General features: G+C 38.7%; 1 protein-coding gene across 6 annotated transcripts in view; it reads right to left on the bottom strand.

Annotated features, from left to right (window-relative positions):
• The window catches only part of CRY1 (cryptochrome circadian regulator 1), a 101,798-nt gene extending 79,062 nt beyond the window's left edge, over nt 1-22,736 (bottom strand). For 5 of the 6 annotated variants that reach the window (XM_070454003.1, XM_070454004.1, XM_020883555.2 and 2 more), the window contains exon 1: nt 22,355-22,603. In XM_070454003.1, coding sequence (XP_070310104.1) covers nt 22,355-22,512 — 158 coding nt within the window. In that variant the 5' untranslated portion in view covers nt 22,513-22,603. Of the gene's footprint in view, nt 1-22,354 lie in introns of all 6 variants that reach the window. The other variant, XM_070454005.1, reaches the window with a different exon arrangement.
• Between the last annotated feature and the right edge of the window lie 270 nt (nt 22,737-23,006).

Below are 23,006 nucleotides of genomic sequence, written 5' to 3'. Positions count from 1 at the left end.
TTTTCTGAATGTTGAGTTTTAAGCCAACTTTTTCACTCTCCTCTTTCACTTTCATCAAGAGGCTCTTTAGTTCCTCTTCACTCTGCCATAAGGTTGGTGTCATCTGCATATGTGAGGTTATTAATATTTCTCCCAGCAATCTTGATTCCAGCTTGTGCTTCATCCAGTCCAGCATTTCTCATGATGTACTCTGCATATAAGTTAAATAATCAGGGTGACAATATACATCCTTGACATACTCCTTTCCAGATTTGGAACCAGTCTGTTGTTCCATGTCCAGCTCTAACTGTTGCTTCCTGACCTGCATACAGATTTCTCAGAAGGCAGATCAGGTGGTCTGGGATTCCCACCTCCTTCAGAATTTTCCAGTTTATTGTGATCCACACAGTCAAAGGTTTTGGCATAGTCAATAAAGCAGAAATATGTGTTTTTCTGGAACTCTCTTGCTTTCCGATGACCCAACGGATACTGGGATTTGATCTCTGGTTTCTTTGCCTTTTCTAAAACCAGCTTGAACATCTGGAAGTTCATGGTTCAAGTACTGTTGAAGTCTGGCTTGGAGAATTTTGAGCATTACTGTACTAGCATGTGAGATGAGTGCAATTGTGTGGTAGTTTGAGCATTCTTTGGCATTGCCTTTCTTAGGGACTGGAATGAAAACTGACCTTTTCCAGTCCTGTGGCCACTGAGTTTTTCAAATTTGCTGACATACTGAGTGCAGCACTTTCAGAGAAACATCTTTTATGATTTGAAATAGCTCAACTGGAATTCCATCACCTCCACTAGCTTTGTTCATAGTGTTGCTTCCTAAGGCCCACTTGACTTCACATTCCAAGATGTCTGGCTCTAGGTGAGTGTGAGTGATCACATCATCGTGATTATCTGGGTTGTGAAGATCTTTTTTGTACAGTCATTCTGTGTACTCTTGCCACCTCTTCCTAATATCTTCTGCTTCTGTTACGTCCATACCATTTCTGTCCTTTATTGAGCCCATCTTTGCATGAAATGTTATCTTGGTACCTCTAATTTTCTTCAAGAGATCTCTAGTCTTTCCCAGTCTATTGTTTTCCTCTATTTCTTTGCACTGACCACTCAGGAAGGCTTTCTTATCTCTCCTTGCTGTTCTTTGGAACTCTGCATTCAAATGGGTCTATCTTTCGTTTTCTCCTTTGCTTTTCACTTCTCTTCTTTTCACAGCTATTTGTAAGGCCTCCTCAGACAGCCGTATTGCTTTTTTGCGTTACTTTTTCTTGGAGATGGTCTTGATTGCTGTCTCCTGTACAATGTCATGGACCTCCATCCATAGTTCATCAGGCACTCTGTCTATCAGATCCAGTCCCTTAAATCTATTTCTCAGTTCCACTGTGTAGTCACAAGGGATTTGATTTAGGTCATACCTGAATGGTCGAGTAGTTTTACCCACTTTCTTCAATTTAAGTTTGAATTTGGCAATAAGGAGTTTATGATCTGAGCCACAGTCAGCTCCTGGTCTTGTTTTTTCTGACTGTATAGAGCTTCTCCACCTTTGTGTAGAATCTTCTCCTGTGTTGTTAGAAGAGGGTGTTTACTATGATCAGTGCATTTTCTTGGCAGAACTCTATTAGCCTTTGCCCTGCTTCATTCTGTACTCCAAGACCAAATTTGCCTGTTAGTCCAGGTGTTTCTTGACTTCCTACTTTTGCATTCCAGTCCCCTATAATGAAAAGGACATCTTTCAGGGGTTAGTTCTAGAAAGTCTTGTAGGTCTTCATAGAACCATTCAACTTCAGCTTCTTCAGCGTTACTGGTCGGGGCATAGACTTGGATTACCATGATATTGAATGGTTTGCCTTGGAAACGAAAAGAGATCATTCTGTCATTTTTGAGATTGCATCCAAGTACTGCATTTCGGACTCTTTTCTTGACTATGATGGCTACTCCATTTCTTCTAAGGGATTCTTGCCCACAATAGTAGATATAATGGTCATTTGAGTTAAATTCACCCATTCCAGTCCATCTTAGTTCGCTGATTCCTCGAATGTCAATGTTCACTCTTGCCATCTCCTGTTTGACCACTTCCAATTTGCCTTGATTCACGGACCTAACCTTCCAGGTTCCTATTCAATATTGCTCTTTACAGCATCAGACCTTGCTTCTCTCACCAGTCCCATCCACAACTGGGTGTTGTTTTTGCTTTGGCTCCATCCTTTCATTCTTTCTGGAGTTATTGGGCACTGAGAGAGGGCATCAGAGGGCAGACAGAGTGAAACCACAATCACAGACAACTAGCCAATCTGATCACACAGACCACAGCCTTGTCTAATGCAATGAAATTAAGCCATGCCATGTGGGGGCACCCAAGACAGATGGGTCATGGTGGAGAGGTCTGATAGAATGTGGTCCACTAGAGAAGGGAATGACAAACCACTTCAGTATTCTTGCCTTGAGAACCCCATGAATAGTATGAAATGGCAAAAAGATAGGACACTGAAAGATGAACTCCCCAGGTCAGTAGGTGCCCAATATGCTACTGGAGATCAGTGGAGAAATAACTCCAGAAAGTTCTACTTTAGGCTTTGAAAAATTAAATATATATTTTATCCTTTTCAAAATAAAATCCTAAAAGTATAGAATATATTTGTGGTATTTGATTAAATTTTTATAGAAAATATTCTTAGAAACTTGGAAATAATTTTTCTTAACTGGTTTAACTCTGATAAAAAACTACTAATGAAAAATCTAAGCAAAATGCATACTCAATGGAGAAATATTAAAAGATTCCCTTTAAAAAGTGGGCTAAGACAAGAAAAGCTACTACTCTCTGGCCACTTCTATACTTCTTAGAGATCCTAGTTAGTGCAGTCAGAGAAACAAACACCAATCAGTTAAACAAATAAATACCAAATAAACAGAAGGCAGAAACAAAATTACCATTATTCTGATGATATGATGTATACTTAGAAAATCTGAGACACTCTATAGGTAAATAAGAAGTAAACATTAATGGATATAAATCATCTCTATATTCTCCTAACAAATAAATTATGTATTAGTTTTTAAAGTAATAAAGTTTGGATTAAATTAAAGTTTGATACTATATCCAACAGCATTAGAAAACATGGAGAATCTAGAAATAAATGTAACAAAAGTACAAAAGATTTTAATGGAGAAAAATATCTTTCAATAAAATTTTAGCTATAAACAAAGTAAATGAAGAAATATACTATAGAATGAAGTGAAAGATGCCATGGGGCAAAGATATCAATTCTTCCTAATTCATATATAGATTTAATACACTACAATTCAAATAAAAATTCCAACAGGTGTTTGTGGGAGGTGAGAAGAGGATGACTGGAGAGAAGGGTCAACAATGAGTATGTTCTGCTTTTTCCTAAAGAGCCTTAGCATTTTTTGACAGTTCAAACTTTAAGAATATTTAACTTTGAGAAATATAAACATAGCAAGGAAAAAATATGAATGAAAATGTGCCAAAATGTAAGCAACAGTTGATTTTGGATGAAGGGATTCAGAGGGTCTCACCTTGACTCTTAAAAAAAATAATTTTCCGTTCTTTCCAATCTTTCTTCAATGAATTCTACTCTTTATCCCCCTCAAACTGCTTCTTTTTGCCTGGGGAGAAACAAATACCCCTGGGGAAAGAGATAAGTAACTTTGTTTAAAGAATTAAACAACCATGGCAGACTTCAAATGTTGGAAAACATTTCGAGGGCCCCAAATTGAGGAAGACTCACAATTCAAAACCTGACAGTATGCCCCCATGAGAAAAGGAATTTCCTAATCTAGATAGAAAAGACCCCAGTATAGAATTTTAACACCAGTTAACACACAGCAGAACTCAGCTCTAAAGCAAAAGGTTTAGTCTAATGGAGCTGTCCTTTAAGCAAAACACACACACACACACACACACACACACACACACACACCCCAATGCCACCAAGTAAAGAGAAGTAGATTAAATGCAATGTTTCAGCTCCAAGTATAGTTTCCAGGGAAAACCTGAAAAGGTCTCAAATAAATAGGGAAGAAGTTAGAACACACACGTACTTGAACAAAACAGAAGGCTTCAGAACAGTTCCCAGAGTCTACATGCTGAAACAAGACACATGAAGAAAAAAAAAAAAGACCTAAATAGATGGGAGAGATATACCATGTTTATAGACTGAAAGATTCAATATTGTTAAGATGTCAATTCTTCACAAATTGAGCTACAGACTCAGCACACTTTCAATCAAAATCCAAGCAGGATTTTTTGTAAATACTGACCAATTAATTGTAAAATTTATAAAACAAAGAAAAAGAATAGACAAAAAAATTTTTTGAAAAAGAACGAATTTGGAGAAATCAGACTATGTGATTTCAAGATAGTATGGTTTTTAGTGAAAGGACAGATACATACATCAATGGAACAGAAGACAGAGACCAAAAATAAATTCATTTATATATGAATACACATACACTCACTGATTTTTGACAAAGATATAAAAACAATTCAATGTAGAAAGGACAGTCTTATCAACAAATGGTACTGGAACCAATTGAGAACCATATGCAACAAAATAAACTTTGATACACACCACCACTGTACACAAAAATTAACTAAAAACAAATCAAAGACCTAAATATAAAATGTAAAACTATGAAAGTTTTAAAAGAAAACACAGGAGAAATCCTTGCACCTTTGGATTAGGCAAAGACAATACATATGGCATGGCATTAAAACCATAACCCATATAAGAAAAAATTAACGAACAGAATTTTACTTAAAAATTTTAAACGAATGGATAAGGAAGCTGTGGTACATATACACCATGGAATATTACTCAGCCATTAAAAAGAATTCATTTGAATCAGTTCTAATGAGATGGGTGAAACTGGAGCCCATTATACAGAGTGAAGTAAGCCAGAAAGATAAAGACCAATACAGTATACTAACTCATATATATGGAATTTAGAAAGATGGTAACGATAACCCTATATGCAAAACAGAAAAAGAGACACAGATGTACAGAACAGACTTTTGGACTCTGTGGGAGAAGGCGAGGGTGGGATGTTTCGAGAGAACAGCATCAAAACATGTATATCATCAAGGGTGACATAGATCACCAGCCCAGGTTGGATGCATGAGACAAGTGCTTGGGGCTGGTGCACTGGGAAGACCCAAAGGGACGGGGTGGAGAGGGAGGTGGGAGGGGGGTTCGGGATGGGGAATATATGTAAATCCATGGCTGATTCATGTCAATGTATGGCAAAAACCACTACAATATTGTAAAGTAATTAGCCTCCAACTAATAAAAATAAATGGAAAAAAACTTTAAACTGTTCTTTGAAAGGCACTGCTAAAAGAATGAAAAGATAATCTACTGATGGGGAGAAAATATTTGCAAATCATTTATCATACATCTGACAACTTGGATCCAGAATATATAAAGAACTCTTTAAACTCAACAATAAAAAATAACCCAATTTAAAAAAAAGATTAGAATATACAGTTCACTAAAGATTATATGGATATGAGAAATAAGTACATAAAGATGCAAACTGAAACCATAATGGGATGCCATTACATCTTATCAGAATGCGGTGGGGGGAAGCCTGATAATACCAAAATGTGACAAGGATGAGGAGCAACTTGAATGCTCATGCATAGAGAGTGGAAATGCAAAATGGTACAATTTGCATTTGCAAATGGTATAAAAACAATTTGGCAGTTTTTAATAAAGGTAAAGTAAACACTTACTATAAGACCCAGCAATCTCACCCCTAGATATGCGCTCAAACAAAATGAAAACCATGTTCACACAAAAGCCTGTGTATGAATGTCTATAGTGGTTATGCTAGAGGTCCCCAAAACAATGCCCAGGTTCAGTGACTCACTTGAAGAACTCACAGGACTCGGTGTATAATTAGCTATGTTTAGGATTAAGATTTAATGCAGAGAAAGGAAATAAAGCAAAACCAGCAAAGGAAAAAGGCACATGGGGCAAAATTGGAAATCTGATGAAAACTTCCAGGAGATCTCTCCCAGCAGGATGCATGAACTTAATCCTTCCATCAATGAATTTATGACAGTGTATGTGAAGTACTATCTACCAGTGAAACTTCCCTGACACAGGAGTACAAGGTTTTATTGGGAGCTGGTCATACAGTCACAGTAGCTTATAGCATGTACCAAAATTCCACACTTCTGTAAGGAAAGAAGGTGTTCAGCATACAGTTGAGGCATATGAATTACCCTTATCAGTTAGAGAATGGTGGGAACACTCTCAAAATCTGAGTTCCAGACAACAGGCAAGAGCCAACCTTGCAAACAGGCTTCCTAGCAACAGCAATCTTAGGCCTGTTATGTTAACTCTTTGCTACTCTTTATTTGTAACTGCCAAAGTTGGAAAATCCAAATAATCAGTGAACTGGGGAATGGGTAAACAAATTGTAGTATATTTATACAATGGAATATTACTCAACAATGAAAAGAAATGAACTAATGCTACCTACAACAACATGGATGAATATCAAATGCATGTTTGATATTAAGTAAAAGAAGCCAAGGGGCTTCCCAGGTGGCTGAGTGGTAAAGAATCCGCCTGCCAGTGAAGGAGATGCAGGAGACTGATTGAACGCAGGGTTCAATCCCTGGGTCAGGAAGACCCCCTAGAGGAGGAAATGGCAATCCACTCCAGTAATTCCTGCCTGGAAAATTCCCACGGACAGAGGAGCCTGGGGGGTTATGGTCTATGGGGTCACAAAGAGTCGGACATGACTGAGTGACTGAGCACATACACACACGTAAAAGAAGCCAAACTCAAAAGGCATCATGCTATGGCATTCTGGAAAACACAGAACAGATCAGTGGCTGCTAAAGGGCTAAGAATCGGGGGGAGTTTGAATACAAAGGGTAGCATGATAGAATTTTTCTGGAATGATGGAAACATTCTGGATCTTGATTTTGGTGATGGTTGTAATGTTCTGTGCATTAAAACTCAGAGATGTATAAAAGTGATTTTACCAACTTTTTTGGATAAAAAGTGATTTTTACTACATTTTAATTTAAATGTTTATAAAAGTAAAATATAGCTCCCCACATTAAACATGAATAAAATCAAAAGAAGAAACATAACAATGTTAATGTAAATACAAAAATAATTCCAGAGCAGGCAAAAAACTACAAAACCCAGCATATTAATATAAAAACAGAACACAAGAAACAAGAAGAAAAATCTGCCGAAAAGATCTGCATTTCAGATGAACTTAAAAAGAACATCAAATTAATTTATCAAATGCTTGGACACAAAATAATAGAACAGAAGAATGAGATAAAAAGACCGAAGAGCTATGCAAGAAAAATAAAAGCTAAGATCCAATCACCAATCTCTTTGTATCTGAATTCAAGTTATCACTTGAATTGTTCATCTCTCTCTGTTGCTGTTAAAAATAGGATTTTTCTTACTATGATACTTTCTACCTGGCTCTGTATATGTAGCAGAGGCACAGCAAAGCAAGGCCATGGGTCAATCCAGCTAACTGCCTGCTTTGTAAATAAAGTTTTTTTGGAACACAGACATGTTCATTTCATTTGCATATTTTCTATGGCAGCTTTCATGCTACAGCAGGAGATTTGGGTAGCTATAACAGAAGTTGTAAGATCTAAAATATTTATCATCTGGCCCTTATACAAAAAGTTAGCCAATCTCTAATATGTAAGAAAGCTATTTGTAATTTTGTGAGGTAAAATACACATCACATAATTTTACCCATTTTAAAGTGTACAATTTAGTGGCATTTAGTTTGATTCATAATGTTGCATAATCATTATCTTTCTTCTAGGTTCAAAGTGTTTTTGTCACCCCAAAGGGAACACTGTACCCATTAAACAATCACTCTCCATTTCTCCCTTCCCCAATCCCTGGCTACCACTCATTTGCTTTCTGTCTCTATGGATTTATCTATTTTGAATATTGCATACAAATGAAATCATTTAAAGTATGATCTTTTGTGTCTGACTTCTTTCATTTAGCATAATGTTTCAGACATTCATCCAGGTCATAGTTCCTTTTTATCCACTGAATAACACTCAATTGTATGGATATACCACATTTTGTTTACCCATTCATCAGTTGATAGACATTCTGGTGACTGTGCACTGAGCTGCTATGGACATTCATAAAAAAATTTTTGTTTAAATACCTGCTTTCAATTCTCCTGGTAGTCTAAGAGTGAAACTGCTTGGTCACATGGTATGACTCATAAACAGCCATGAGAAACTCTGTTTACAACTTTCTATGGAACTACCAAACAATTTTTACAGTGACCGTACCATTTTACACTTCCAACCAGCAATGTACGACAGTTCAGATTTCTTCACATCCTCACCCATATTTATTTTCCTTTAAAAGAAGTTTTACGATAACTATCCTAGTGGGTATAACGTAGATTCACATTGTGGCTCTGCTTTGCATCCCCTAATGACTAAAAGTGTTAGTCACTCAGTCATGTCTTTGCAACCCCAGGATGGTAGCCTGCCAGGCTCCTCTGACCATTGAATTCTCCAGGCAAGAATACTGGTGTGAGTTGCCTATCCCTTCACCAAGGGATCTTCCTGACCCAGGGATCAAACCCAGGTCTCCTTCATTGCACACAGATTCTTCGCCGTCTGAGCCACCAGAGAGCAAACTGCCAACATCCGTTGGATCATAAAAAAAGCAAGAGAATTCCAGAAAAACATCTACTTCTGCTTCATTGACTATGCTAAAGCCTTGACTGTGTGGATCACAACAAATTGTGGAAAATTCTTAAAGAGATGGGAATACCAGAACACCTTACCTGACTCCTGAGAAACCTGTATGCAGGTCAAGAAGCAATAGTTAGAACTGGAAATGGAACAATGGACTGGTTCCAAATTGGGAAAGGAGTACATCAAGGCTGTATATTGTCACTCTGCTTATTAAATTTCTATGCAGAGTACATCATGTGAAATGCTGGGCTGGGTGAATCACAAGCTGGAATCGAGATTGCCAGGAGAAATATCAATAACCTCAGATATGCAGATGATACCACCCTTATGGCAGAAAGCAAAGAGGAACTAAAGAGCCTCTTGATGAAGGTGAAAGAGGACAGTGAAAAAGCTGGCTTAAACTATTTACAACATAGGTTCGTGGATTTATCTCTGGGCTTTCTATTCTGTTCCATTGATCTATATTTCTGTCTTTGTGCCAGTACCATACTGTCTTGATGACTGTGGCTTTGTAGTATAGTCTGAAGTCAGGCAGGTTGATTCCTCCAGTTCCATTCTTCTTTCTCAAGATTACTTTGGCTATTCGAGGTTTTTTGTATTTCCATACAAATTGTGAAATTATTTGTTCTAGATCTGTGAAAAATACTGTTGGTAGCTTGATAGGGATTGCGTTGAATCTATAGTTGGATGGCATCACCGGATATGAGTTTGAGCAACTTCTGAGAGTAGGTGATGGACAGGGAAGCCTGGTGTGCCACAGTCCATGGGATTGCAAAGAGTTGGACATGACTGATTGACTGAACTGAACTGATAAGTAACTCTCTCAGATGATTTTTCAAAATGACTGTTTAATTTTAAACTGACAGTAGCAATAAATGTTCTTATTGTCTTAGGCCTTCATGATCATTTGGTTTTGTCAGTATTTCTTATTTGAGACATTTTAATAGCATTAGTAATGTGGTTTAATTTGTATCTCTCTAATGATTAAAAATATTGTGTATATTTTCAGGTGTTTATTTTCCATCCTCTATCTTATTCTGTGAAATATTTGTTTTTATAGCTTGATCATTTTTAAATTTGAGAAGTCTGTTTTCTCATTGTTGAATTTAAATAGTTCTTTGCATATTCTGGAAGTAAATCTTTTATTAACTTTGTGATTTTCAAATAAAAAAAAAAACTGGCTTCAAACTCAACATTCAAAAAACTAAGCTCATGGCATCCGGTCCTATCACTACATGGCAAATAGATGGGGAAACTCTGGGAGATAGTGAAGGACAGGGAAGCCTGGCATGCTGCAGTCCAGGGAGCTGCAAAGAGTCAGACGTGACTTAGTGACTGAAAGAGAAGTAAAAATGTTAATACCCTGGAAGTCAACTGGAGGCTTTAGAGCATAGGAATGACCTGATCTGATCAAGGTTTTTTAAAACTACTACTCTGGCTTCCACTTGGAACAGACTGAAAAAGAAGGTATAAAGATGGAAGTAGAGAAGTTAGGAGGTTACTGCAGTAATCCTGCAGAAATGTCGGTGACCTGGGTTGTATGATGGCAGTGGAAGTGAGAAATTTGAATGAATATGTAATTTTGGAGGAAAAGCCATAATAAATTTCTGAAGGACTAGAGACAGGGTTGTGAGTGGGAAAAAAACTAATGAAGGTAAGACGGTTCCTAGGTTTTTGCAGTGCAATGATGTGAATGTTGCCATATGTGACACATAGAAACCATGGGAGGGGGGAGACAGAGAGGCAAAGTTAAGTTTAAGATGCTTATTTGAAATCTGAGTAAAACTACTGGATACCTAGGTCTATAATTCAAGATAGAGGTTAGGGTAGGACATGCATGAAGTATTCAAGTATGTGACTAGGTTAAATCACCTAAGGAGCAAATGTAGATAAAGAAGAGACAGAGAATTGAGACCTAGAATTTCACGCCACATCAAAAACTGTCAAAATAATGTATATTTATGCTATTTTTTATACTTGTCTTTTTCAAATAACTAGCTGCTAGTCCCAATGATATCAGATAAGAAGACTTTTATTTTTTTAGTACCTCCCTCTTCATATTAGGATAATCTTAGCACAGGAGAGAGATAACCCTGGTAGAGGAGAGGAGGGATTAGGAGAGAGGTGGTGAAGCAGGGTATGTGCGAGGGAGGAGGAAGGGAAATATTGGTTTGAGAGAGGAGGAGTTCCAGATGTTTCAGAATATTTCTACAGAAGTTCTATTTAACATCCTATATTCTAATGATTTGTCCTTGAGTGGTATGAAAGTTTCTTTTTGGGCAAGAATTATGACCTTCATCTTTGTGCCCTGCCAAGTGCCTGGCAAATAACAATCTTTTAATGAACATTATTGAATTACTATAAAGGAGTGACTTACTCACAGTCAGTCCAATGCTACTTAACAGGAAAGCAGGGACTAGTATCTAGGTTTTAGGACAGCCAGATGTTCTAAACTCACTTCAGCCTGTCATTCAAAGGACTACACATTCAGATAGTCCACTACTCACCCTATCTATATATTTTATTTTCTCTTTATCATCCTTTCTGGACTGTAAGTCTGGTGATTTCATTGCCTTGGCTGTAAATCTAATGATCTACCCAAAGTTCACTTTGCCTTAGCCTCTCCAGAACCTGTGCATTCAGCTTGTCTTACTTCTCCCATAAAAACACTCTCCACCAGTCCCTCAAATATCACCATCCTCCCATACACCAGCCAGACACACACATACACACTTTCTGTAACATCCTACACAGTCTGATATCTGTCCTTACAACTACATTAAAGCTGCTTTCTCCAAGTTTACCAAAGGCCTTTGTAACAAAGTATAATTTGCAAAATGGTCAAATCATGACTCTCATTATTCAGTCACTCAGTTGTGTCTGACTCTTTGCAACCCCATGGACTGTAGCACGCCAGGCTTCCCTCTCCTTCACCATCTCCCGGAGCTTGCTCAAACTCATGACCCTCCCTTGAGTCAGTGATGCCATCCAACCATCTCATCCTCGTCATCCCCTTCTCCTCCTGCCCTCAATCTTTCCCAGCATCAGGGTCTTTTCTAATGAGTCAGCTCTTTGCATCAGGTGGCCAAAGTATTGGAGCTTCAGCTTCAGCATCAGTTCTTCCAATGAATATCCAGGATTCATTTCCATTAGGATTGACTGGTTTGATCTCCTTGCAGTAGACTCTCATACAGACATGAAATGAATATGAGAAAGGTTTTACTTAACTCATTAATAAATGAAGCAGCCAGTAAGATGTTAAATCTGGTTCAAATGAGAATCTGACACTCAGAGGTTTTATTGTCCAGTCTATGAAATTCATTTGCATGGCATGAACAGGAATAACTGCACTGGTACGGGTAGGGAATGTTTGTTCCATTATTGGTTTTCTACAACTTAACTTTTTCCCCTTTTTGCAGAGTTGTAAAACAGTCTAGTCAACCAAGGACAAAAATACATATCTCTAAATCAAAGTAATATAATTCTTAGAGGGCCCTCTAGGTCCTAGAGAGTCCAATGCCATTCAGATACACAGTATCTAGGGCATTCAGATACACAATAATTTCTTCTGCCCATTTTCAAGCCTTTGACAAATTTTTCTTGCATAACTGTCAAAACTCTTTCTAACCTGCCTTCTTTAGCACAATGAAAGAAAATTCTTAGCACCTTTGGTTTCCATGATACATCATTCTCCTGACTCCTCTGATTTTCTTCAGTCTCACCAGTTCCTATTCATCTTGAAAACAGTCTGATTCCATCCAGTATCATCAGTTATGCTTAACCTATTAATTGTATAGGAATTACTCCCATGACCACAGCTCTAACGTCTATGATCCCTAAACTTGAACTTCTATTTTCTCCATTTCCCATGCTGGTATCTTAGCAGCACATCAAATTCATCATGAGCTTAGGTGATACATATTTAGACAGCTCATCTAAGTATGACATATGCCTGTGTTCTCTAACTAATGTCTAATTGTCACAGAGGCATATAACATGAGAATCTTATATTCTACTCTCTCCCTCACACTCCAATATGAAAACTGCCTTTTACAGTCACCTAAACTACACAGTGCACCTCTACAGTTACTCTCTTGCAACCTTCCCCTTGCTTACAGTGCTTTCCCTAATTCAAGTCTGTATTATCTTTCAAATGAACTGCTGATAAAGCTTCCACACTGTTTTTGGGTCTCTTTCCCCCATCATTCACTCAGATGCCAAAGTTATATTTCCTTAAATGGAGTCAAAGTTTTTCTGACTTGGTCCTACTTTCTGATCTAAGTTTTCATATAATAGACCTCTGTTGTTTTAGGGTATCCACCTACTTCCTACTTATTCTACTTCAGCTCAGTTAAGCTGAGGCATACAACTTCAGCTCTGATATCAGGTTCACAATGATTGATTCAGAATTGGCCCAAACAGAGCCACTGAAGTGCCACAGACTTTTGCTGCTACTTCTGGGACAGAAGCAAATGCTTTTTTACTCTATATCTGGTATTGTTATTGCTATATTTTACCACCAGAGGACAGACTGTCTGAAAAGCCAATGTAGAATAAGTAAAGTTTGGAGATGCTGAGACTTCAGCCCTTCTGAGCCCTAGCATCAAGCTATGTCTGAAGCCAATTCCCCTTGGATCATTCAATTACACTTGGCAATAAACCCTCTCTCTGCTTAAGCCCATCTGAGTAAGGCAACCATCTAAAGCACTGAACCAAAAGAATACTAAATAACATCTATATTTTTATGCACCCATATGATTCAGTTACATCAACCTCCTCACCAGTATGGAAATATAGAACCTTCCCTTATGTTATTTCCTCAGTCTGGAATTCCCTTCCCTCTTTCCTCTGTTTAATAAGATCCATCTCCTACTTCAAGACTTCAAATGCCTCAGTGAAGCAAGAGGCTGGGAAAAGCATAAGACCAGATTACACAGAGATTTTAAACCATGCAATGGCTTTTCCAACCTTTGTGTGTGCTTAGTCGCTTAGGCATGTCTGACTCTTTGGGACCCCGTGGACTGTAGCCCACCAGGCTCCTCTGCCCATGGGGATTTTCCAGGAAAGAATACTGGAGTGGGTTGCCATGCCCTCCTCCAGGGGATCTTCCCAACCCAGGGATTAAACCCAGGTTTCCCGCATTGTAGGCAGATTCTTTACCAGAGGAGCTACCAGGGAAGCCTCATTTGAACCTTTATGTAAGGGTAAATAAATGCCATCAAAGGTTTAAAATTAGTAAAGGACATGATCATATTAGCAATTTTAAAAGTTTACTCTGGTTGTTGTGTAAAGGAGGAATCAGAGAAGAGCAAACAATAATTTGTAAACTATGAAACATTTATGCAAAAAGATAGCAGTATAGGCTGAAGTGGCAATGGAGACAGAAAAATGTATTTCTGTGATTATTTCTGAATATATCCCTCCTACATTGTAAACACCCTGAGGACAGAGAATTTATCTGTTGGCTACCATTTTATCCAGATAAATTAGCAAAGTGACTGGCATACAGTGAAAGTGAAAGTCACTCAGTCGTGTCCGACTCTGCGACACCATAGAATTCTCCATAGAATTCTCCATGCCAAAATACTGGAGTGGGTATCCATTCCCTTCTCCAGGGGATCTTCTCAACACAGGGACTGAACCCAGGTCTCCCACATTGCAGGCAGATTCTTTACCAGCTGAACCAGAGAAGCACAATACTGGAGTGGGAAGCCTATCCCTTCTCTAGCAGATCTTCCCAACCCAGGAATCGAACCTGGTTCTTCTGCTTTGCAGGCAGGTTCTTTACCAACTGAGCTACCAGGGAAGCCTGGCACACAGCAGGAACACACATTTATTTGTTGAATAAATTAATACACAATTAACAGCCTAATATGTAAACTGTATGAGCAACTAAGCAAATGGCAATGTTATTTATGAAGATAGGAAACACAAGAAAAGTCAGTTTGAGGTTTTTTTTTTGTTTTTGAGAAAGAGGTAAGGGAAAAGATGAACTTGGTTTTGAGCAAACTGAGTTTAAGGTAATAAACCCTCCATAAGATTCAAATATGGAGGGAATATTATAGTGGACACATATCTGGGGATCAGGTGAGAGATCTGGGCTGAGGATACTAATTTGTGAATTCTAAGCACATAGATGGTAACCGACTTTATGAAGAGAGAAGATTACCTCGAAATGATGAAAAGAGGGTAGAGACTACAGATTTAAGGAGCACTTAAGGGTTGAACAGAGAGAAACAGAAGCAAAGGAAGGTCCCTAACAACTCTGGCAGAAAAACAAACAGAGAGTCCTTTAACCAAAGCAGAGGGAAGAATAGGATGGTATGGTCAAATGTGTCAAAAAGTAAAATGTCCAGGAATGAAAAGTTTTAAAGCATCCTTTGATTGAAAACAGTTTTGGTGGAGAAGGTGAGGGTGAAACCAAGTTTAGAGTGGGTTCAAGGTTGAGTAGGAGATAAAGATATGGAGTCAGCCAGTATTAGACCCATGTTTGTGTTAGACATTCTTGTTCAGGAAGTGTGGCTATAAAGGAATTGAGAAATAAAGCTTCAGGAGAGGAATGTCAAGGGTAGGTTTTGTTCCTGTTTGGTTTTTTGTTGTTGTTATTTCCTTATCTCTTTGTAGAATTTGGTTTTAAGCATGTTTAAATGTTGTTTGGAAGCAACTTAAAAAGAGGACATGGTTAAATAAAAGGTGAAACAGAATAATAAAAAATGGGCTTCATGATGTATACATATATCAAAATATCATATTGTATATCTTAAATATATACAGTTTCAAATTTGTCAATTATACTGAGTTGGCAAACAAGTTCATTTGGGTTCTTCTGCATGTCAATAATATGGCTAAAAAAATAAGAGTGAAGTTTATAAAATAGAGTACAGATAAAGAAATTGGGATTTTTAAGGCATTTACTTTATTTTATACAATTTTTAAAGGTTACACTCCATTTACATCATTACAAAATACTGGCTATTTTCTATATGTTGTACAATACATCCTCGCAGTGTACCTTACACTCAATAGTTGTTACCTCCTCCTCTCCCTTCCTACTAGTAAACACTACTTTGTTATCTATATCTGTGATTCTGTTTCTTTTTTGTTATATTCACTACTCTGTTGTATTTTTTAGATTCCATATATAACTGATATCATACAGCATTTCTTTCTCTGACATTTCATATAATGTAATACCCTCCAAGTCTATCTATGTTACTGCAAACACCAAATTTTCTGAATTTTTAATGGCTGAATAGTATTTAATTGTGTGTGTGTGTGTGTGTGTGTGTGTGTATACACACCACATTCCACATCTTTTTTATCCATTTTTATTTATTCAGCTGCTGAGGAACACTTAGGTTGCTCCCATATTTGGGCAACTGTAAACAACGTTGCTATGAGCACTAGATTCATGTACCTTTTCAAATTAGAAAATTCTAAAGACACTACCAGAAAACTGCCAGACTTGATCAATGAATAGGATAAAAGTTGCAGGATACAAAATTCATGCACAGAAATCTGTTGCATTTTCATATACTAACTACAAAAGAGCAGAAAAAAAATTAAGAAAGCAATCAAATATACTATTGCATCAAAAAGAATAAAATTCCTAGGAATAAACTGACCTAAGGGGGCAAAAAGACATGCACTCCAAAAACCATAAGATGCTGATGAAAGAAATCAAAGATGACACAAACAAATGGAAAGATGTACTGTATTCTTGGGTTGAAAGAATCAACACTGTCAAAACAACTATATTACCCAAGGCACTCTACAGATTCAGTGAAATCCCTATCAAATTACTAATCGCACTTATCACAGAACTAGAATAAACATTTTTACATTTGTATGGAAACAAAAAGACCGTGAAGTACACCTTTCCATCCATTTGTGTCATCAAACTATGCTGAATAAGGGTGGTGACGGTGGACATACTTGTGTGTTCCTTATCTCAGAGGAAAAGCAGCTTTTTACCATTGAGTATGCTAGAGGGACAGGGCAGCCTGGCCTGCTGCAGTCCATGGGGTCACAAAGAATCAGACACGACTGGGCAACTGAACAACAACATGCTAGCTGTGAGTTTGTTATATATGGCCTTTAGTATGTTGAGGTATGTTCCTTCTATGCCCACTTTCTGGGGGATTTTGTTATAAATGGATGTTGAATAACAGAATTTTGAACTCTGTGGGAGAAGGCGAGGGTGGGATGTTTCGAGAGAACAGCACTGAAACATGTATATTATCTAGGGTGAAACAGATCACCAGCCCAGGCTGGATGCATGATACAAGCGCTCGGGCCTGGTGAACTGGGAAGACCCAGAGGAATTGGGTGGAGAGGGAGGTGGGAGGGGGGACTGGGATGGGAATACATGTAAATCCATGGCTGATTCATGTCAATGTATGACAAAAACCACTACAATACTGTAAAGTAATTAGCCTCCAACTAATAAAAATAAATGGAAAAGAAAATAAAAAATTAAAAAAAAGCTTTTTCTGCATCTTCTGAGATGATCATATGGTTTTTATTCTTCAATTTGTTGATGTAGTGTATCATATTGATTGATTTGTGGATACTGAAACACCCATGCATCCCTGGATAAATTCCACTTGATCATGGCATATGATCCTTTTAATGTTTTGTTGGATTCAGTTTGATAGTCTTTTGTTGAGGATTTTTCCATCTATGTTCATCAGTGATATTGACCTGTAATTTTCTTTTCTTTTTTTTTTTTTTGTGGTCCCTTTTTCTGATTGGTATTAGGGTGATGGTGGCCTCACAGAATGAGTTTGGAAGTGTTTCTTCCAGATTTTTGGATTTGTTTCAGAAAGATAAGTGTTAACTCTTCTCTGAATGTTGGATAGAATTTGCCTGTGAAGCCATCTGGTCCTAGACTTTTGTTTATTGGGAGTTATTTAATCAATGACTGAATTTCAGTACTTATAACTTGTCTGCTTGTACTTTCTATTTCTTTCTGGTTCAGTCTTGGGAGATTTTCACCTTACTAAGAATTTGCTAATTTCTTCTAGGCTGTTCATTTTATTGGAATATAGTTGCTTGTAGTAATCTGTTATGGTCTTTTGTACTTTTGTGGTGTAATGTCTCCTTTTTCATTTCTAACTTTACTGATTTGATCCCTCTCCCTTTTTTTCTTGATGAGTCTGGTTTGTTGTTGCTGTTTAGTTGCTCAGTCATGTCCAACTCTTTGCAACCCATGGACTGCAGCACACCAGGCTTGCTGAAACTCAAGTCCTTTGAGTTGGTGATACCACCCAACCATCTCATCCTCCGTCACTCCCTTCTCCTCCAGCCCCCAAGCTTTCCCAGCATCAGGGTCAGCTCTTCACATCATATAGCTAAAATATTGGAGCTTTGGCTTCAGCATCAGTCCTTCTAATGAATAGTCAGGGTTGATTTCCTTTAGGACTGAGTATTTGATCTCCTTGCAGTCCAAGGGACTCTGAAGAGTCTTCTCCAGCACCACAATTCGAAAGCATCAATTCTTCAGCACTCAGCCTTCTTTATGGTCCAAATCTCACACCTGTACATGACTACTGGAAGACCCATAGCTTTGACTATATGGACTTCTGTCAGCAAAGTGATGTCTATGCTTTTTAATATACTGTGAGTCTGGCTAAATGTTCGCTAATTTCATTTATCTTTTCAAAGAACTACGTTTTAGCTTCATTGATCTTTTCTGTTGCTTTCTTAGTCTCTATTTCATTTATTTCTGGTCTTTATGATTTTATTTGTTCTGCTAACTTTGGGTTTTGCTTGTTCTTCTTTCTCTAGTTGCTTTAGAAAGTACCCTTTTAAAATGGAATTATAGCAACATCAAAAGATAATTTTGTTAATTTTCTTATGCAAAAAAGATTTTTAAAATTTGTTTTTATGTTAAATCCAAAAATCTAGGAAATTTTGTTAATTAAAGGAAATGGTACAAAGGAAAGAAGACCAAAACCCACAAGATAGCTTGAATGCCAAGTTAAGGAGTTTGCACCTTATTCTATGGTCAATAAGTAAGGTAGCAAAGTTGTTTAAACATAAAACTGTTGACTCCAGGATGTCATTTCATTAACAAACAGTAACTGAGTTACCACTATATGAAAGCAGTGAATCCGATGCTGAGAAAAGTCTAAAACTCTGTCCCTTTTTACATAGCCGTCAGTGGAAGAAAGTCTGTCTCTATTCATTATTTACACCTTTACCTATCTATTACTCATCAAGGGCAATATTTAGTAGTAAAAAAAAAAATCCTTTTTAAAAAGGAAAATATGGGATTCCTATCAGTTCAGTTCAGTCACTCAGTCGTGTCCAACTCTTTGCAACCCCCATCAACTGCAGCATGCCGGGCCTCCCTGTCCATCACCAACTCGCAGAGCTTACTCAAACTCATGTCCATTGAGCCAGTGATGCCATCCAACCATCTCATCCTCTGTTGTCCCCTTCTCCTCCTGCCTTCAATCTCCCAGCATCAGAGTCTTTTCAGAAGAGTCAGTTCTTCACATCAGGTGTCCAAAGTATTGGAGTTTCAGCTTCAGCATCAGTCCTTCCAGTGAATATTCAGGACTGATTTCCTTTAAGATGGACTGGTTGGATCTCCTTGCTGTCCAAGGGATTCCTATACTTATCAGTTTCATTGTACTCACTATTTAGCAATGTGAGTTGTTGGGTGTACAAAGTTAAGCAATACACAACCCCTAATTTACAGGACTCAATAGTCTAGATGTCATATAAACTTTTGAATTACTCTAGAAGAAACTGACTGTATGCATTTAAGTAGATACTATTTACCGAGGACTTTCAATTTAAGAGCAAACAGCAAATAAGCACTTCCTAGTACCACTCACATTTTAAGCATTTTACAACTTTTAACTGATTTAATTCTCCTTACAATATTATGAAGAGAGATTTATTACTATGTTATTGTTAAGATAGGAATAGATTAGAATATATAACATGTATTATCTTTTTCCAGAATCAATGATGACACCAATTCTGCTAATGAAAATGTTTTATATACAGTTGCTGTATTATTCCCATGAGCACACAAATATCCTGTAATTTCTCTCATCTTAAAAGAAAAAAATCTTGAGTTCACCTTCTTCTACACCATTTCTCTAATCCCCCCAATGGAAAACTTAAAAGAGCTATCTATGTGAGTTATCCCTACCTTCTCTACTCTCAGACTCTCTCAAGCCAGTCCAAAATGGCTTTTGCCCCTGACACTACTGCAACCACTTTAGTCAAGATTATGATCTCAAAATGCTAAATATGATTTTTAATTTTCAGTCCTCATCTCACATGATGAGCAACTTGACAAAGGTCAAACATTTTCTTTGAGCCACTCTCCTTCTTTACTCGGCTTCTATGACACCATTATCTTCAGGTTTTCTTATCTTACCAGATGTTCTTTCTCAGACTCCTATGCTACTTCTTCCACAGGTCCACAATTTAAACACATTCAAGTACCCAGGGCTCAGTTCTTTTCTATCTACACAAATTTTCATAATGTTTTCATATAGTCTCACAGCTCTACTAGAATGTAGCTTCAACACAGCAGAGATTTTTTAGCTATTCTGTTTAAATGCCCTGCACCTAAAAGTGTCTAGCACATAGTAGATGCATACCATATATTTGGTCAATAAATGAATGGATTAACAGTTTTAAATGTTATCTATAAAGTGATGAATCTCCAATGTATACCTCCTGCCAGGATCTCTAACCTTAACTCTAGACATATCTATCTGCTATCTCCACTTGGATGTGTAATAAACATTTCATACTAACCAAATTCAAAAGAAAACTCAAATCACCCTCTCAATGGTTTCTTCAACTGACCACTTAGCAAAAATCAGTTCCACCCTTCTAGTTTCTCAAATCAAATTCTGAAATTATTCCTAATTCCTTCTCTTTCTCTCACACCACACCTGTCAATAAATTGTGAATTCTGCCTTCAAAATATACTCAGCACTTGACTTCTTCTCCCTACGTCCACCACAATCACTATGGGTGAATTCTGCCTTCAAAATATACTCAGCACTTGACTTCTTCTCCCTACGTCCACCACAATCACTATGGTCCAAGCCATTATCATATCTCACCTGGATGAATGCAATTGACTCCTAACCTGTCTTATTGCTTCTTGTCCACCTCCACCCCCATAATTTGGGCCTGTTCTCAGAACCACAGCCAGAGAAGTTAAAAAAAAAAAAAAAACTTCAGTCAAACCACATCACTTTTCTGCTCATAATCTTACAATTATTTCCACTTTCATCTGAGTAAAGGCCCACATCTTGACAACTGCCTATAAAGCTCTACTCAGTCTGGCCCTATTACATCTCTGACCTCATACACTACTAATCCTCTCACTCTGTTCCAGTCACATCGGTTTCTTCTGCTGTTCCTTCCAAAGGTTAGCATATTCCACCTCAGGCCCTTTTTCTTACAGTTCCTTCTCCCTTGAATGCTTTTCCCTAGATATCTGTAATCTACTATTTGTTTCATCATCTTGCTCAACTGTCTCTTTCTCTGAGTTTTTCCCTATCACCATATTTTAAACTCCCGATTCCAATCCCACTCTCTTGTACACATAAAAGCTGTATTTCTGCACATCATTTATCATCACTACATTACTACATACTTTCTGGCACATGTGCTAGAAAAGGACAAGAATTTCTTTTTGTTTCATTCACTACTGTATCCCTGGTGTTTAAAGCTGTGGCTGGTATACAGTGAGTGATAGTCAGTGAAATTGCTCAGTCGTGTCAGACTCTTTGCGACCCCAAAGACTATACAGTCCATGGATTTCTCCAGGCCATTATACTGGAGTGGGTAGCCTTTCCCCTTGCCAGGGGATCTTCCCAACCCAGGGACAGAACCCAGGTCTCCCACTTTGCAGAGGGATTGTTTACCAGCTGAGCCACAAGGGAAGCCCTGGTATACAGTAGGTGAGCAATACTGTTGAAAGAATGCTTTCATTTCCACCACGGGGCCTAATAATCATCTGGCCTGACATTTCAGGAAAAGATCACAAAGCTCTAAGGTTTCTTCCAGTGCTCTAAATCCTGGAAGGATTATACTTTGCCTAGAAAGAAAAACTGTGCTTTGTGTAGTCAACCACAAGGAGGAGCTGAGAGGAAGAGCTGAGCAAAGAAATGTTTCCCTTGCTTTTCCTCTGGCAACCTCAAGGTGGAAGAAAACTAGATTTGGAGGGGACTCTACTGAATGAACGATTTTCTCCATACTATGAGTTAACACACAAACGTAAACACTGAAGACCGCAATCCCAAATGCCACAGAGACCAAGGAAATCAACACACGGGCCACTGAGAACTGGAAGGGTGCTTCTTTAACTCCACCACTAAGAATTCTCCATAAATCCAGGGTAAGAATTCCTACGAGCGCAGAGACACGTAACTCACACCTGAAGGCCAAGGTATTTCAGGCTGCCGGAACTCTCTCGCCTCAGGGCTATTACGTCCGTTCTACTTAATACTTAAAGCACCCGCAATAATTAAAACAGTACGGCAAGGCGGTGCAAGATTTCAATTCTCAGTCTGGCTGATGGCATGTAAAGTCTTGATTCATCAAACAGCGAAATCAATTTCCCACAGGATTTTGACTCACCGCCACCTGTTGATCCCCACGTTGGAGGAGCCGGCGAACCAGGGGTCGAGGATGTAGACGCAGCGGATGGTGTCGGCGCCCTGGATGCACTCCTTCAGGGCGGGGTTGTCGTGAAGCCTGAGCCCCTTTCGGAACCAGTGCACTGCGTTCACCCCCATCCCGGGGGCGGGGGTGGGAGAGGGGCGCGGTGCGGCGCCGCCGAGCTCCTCCGCGGAGAAATTCAGGGTAGGAGGGTCCGGCTCATAACCTACACCTCCGATCGCAGGAGAATCGCCGCACCCAAGGAGTGAGAAAGCAGAGGAGGGGAAGGAAAAGATGAGTCCGAGGAGGGGACTGGAGAGGGAGAGGGCGCTGGCGGCGCAGCTGGAAGATGAATGGAGGTTACCCAGTCAGCGGAGTCCTGGTGTGACGCCCTTTAGGAGCCGGCACCCGCCGCCACCGACTGGAGAGGACGCATAACTTCGAGGTCCCCGGATCTCCGGAGGCTGACCAAGTTCCACAAGCCCGAGACTCCACCACGGCCCGCGCGGGCGCGGGGAGCCCCAAGAGGTTCTCTGCACGGAAACCTCGCCCACCGAGGCGGCCCCAGAGAAGCAGACGGCCCCGCCTGAGGCGAGCCACCAACAGGGATGAGAGAGAATTCAGTCAATGT

Source organism: Odocoileus virginianus, chromosome 23 (assembly GCF_023699985.2).
Source record: "Odocoileus virginianus isolate 20LAN1187 ecotype Illinois chromosome 23, Ovbor_1.2, whole genome shotgun sequence".
In the NCBI taxonomy this organism is placed as follows: Eukaryota; Metazoa; Chordata; class Mammalia; order Artiodactyla; family Cervidae; genus Odocoileus; species Odocoileus virginianus.
This window is presented reverse-complemented; position numbering and strand designations above follow the sequence as displayed.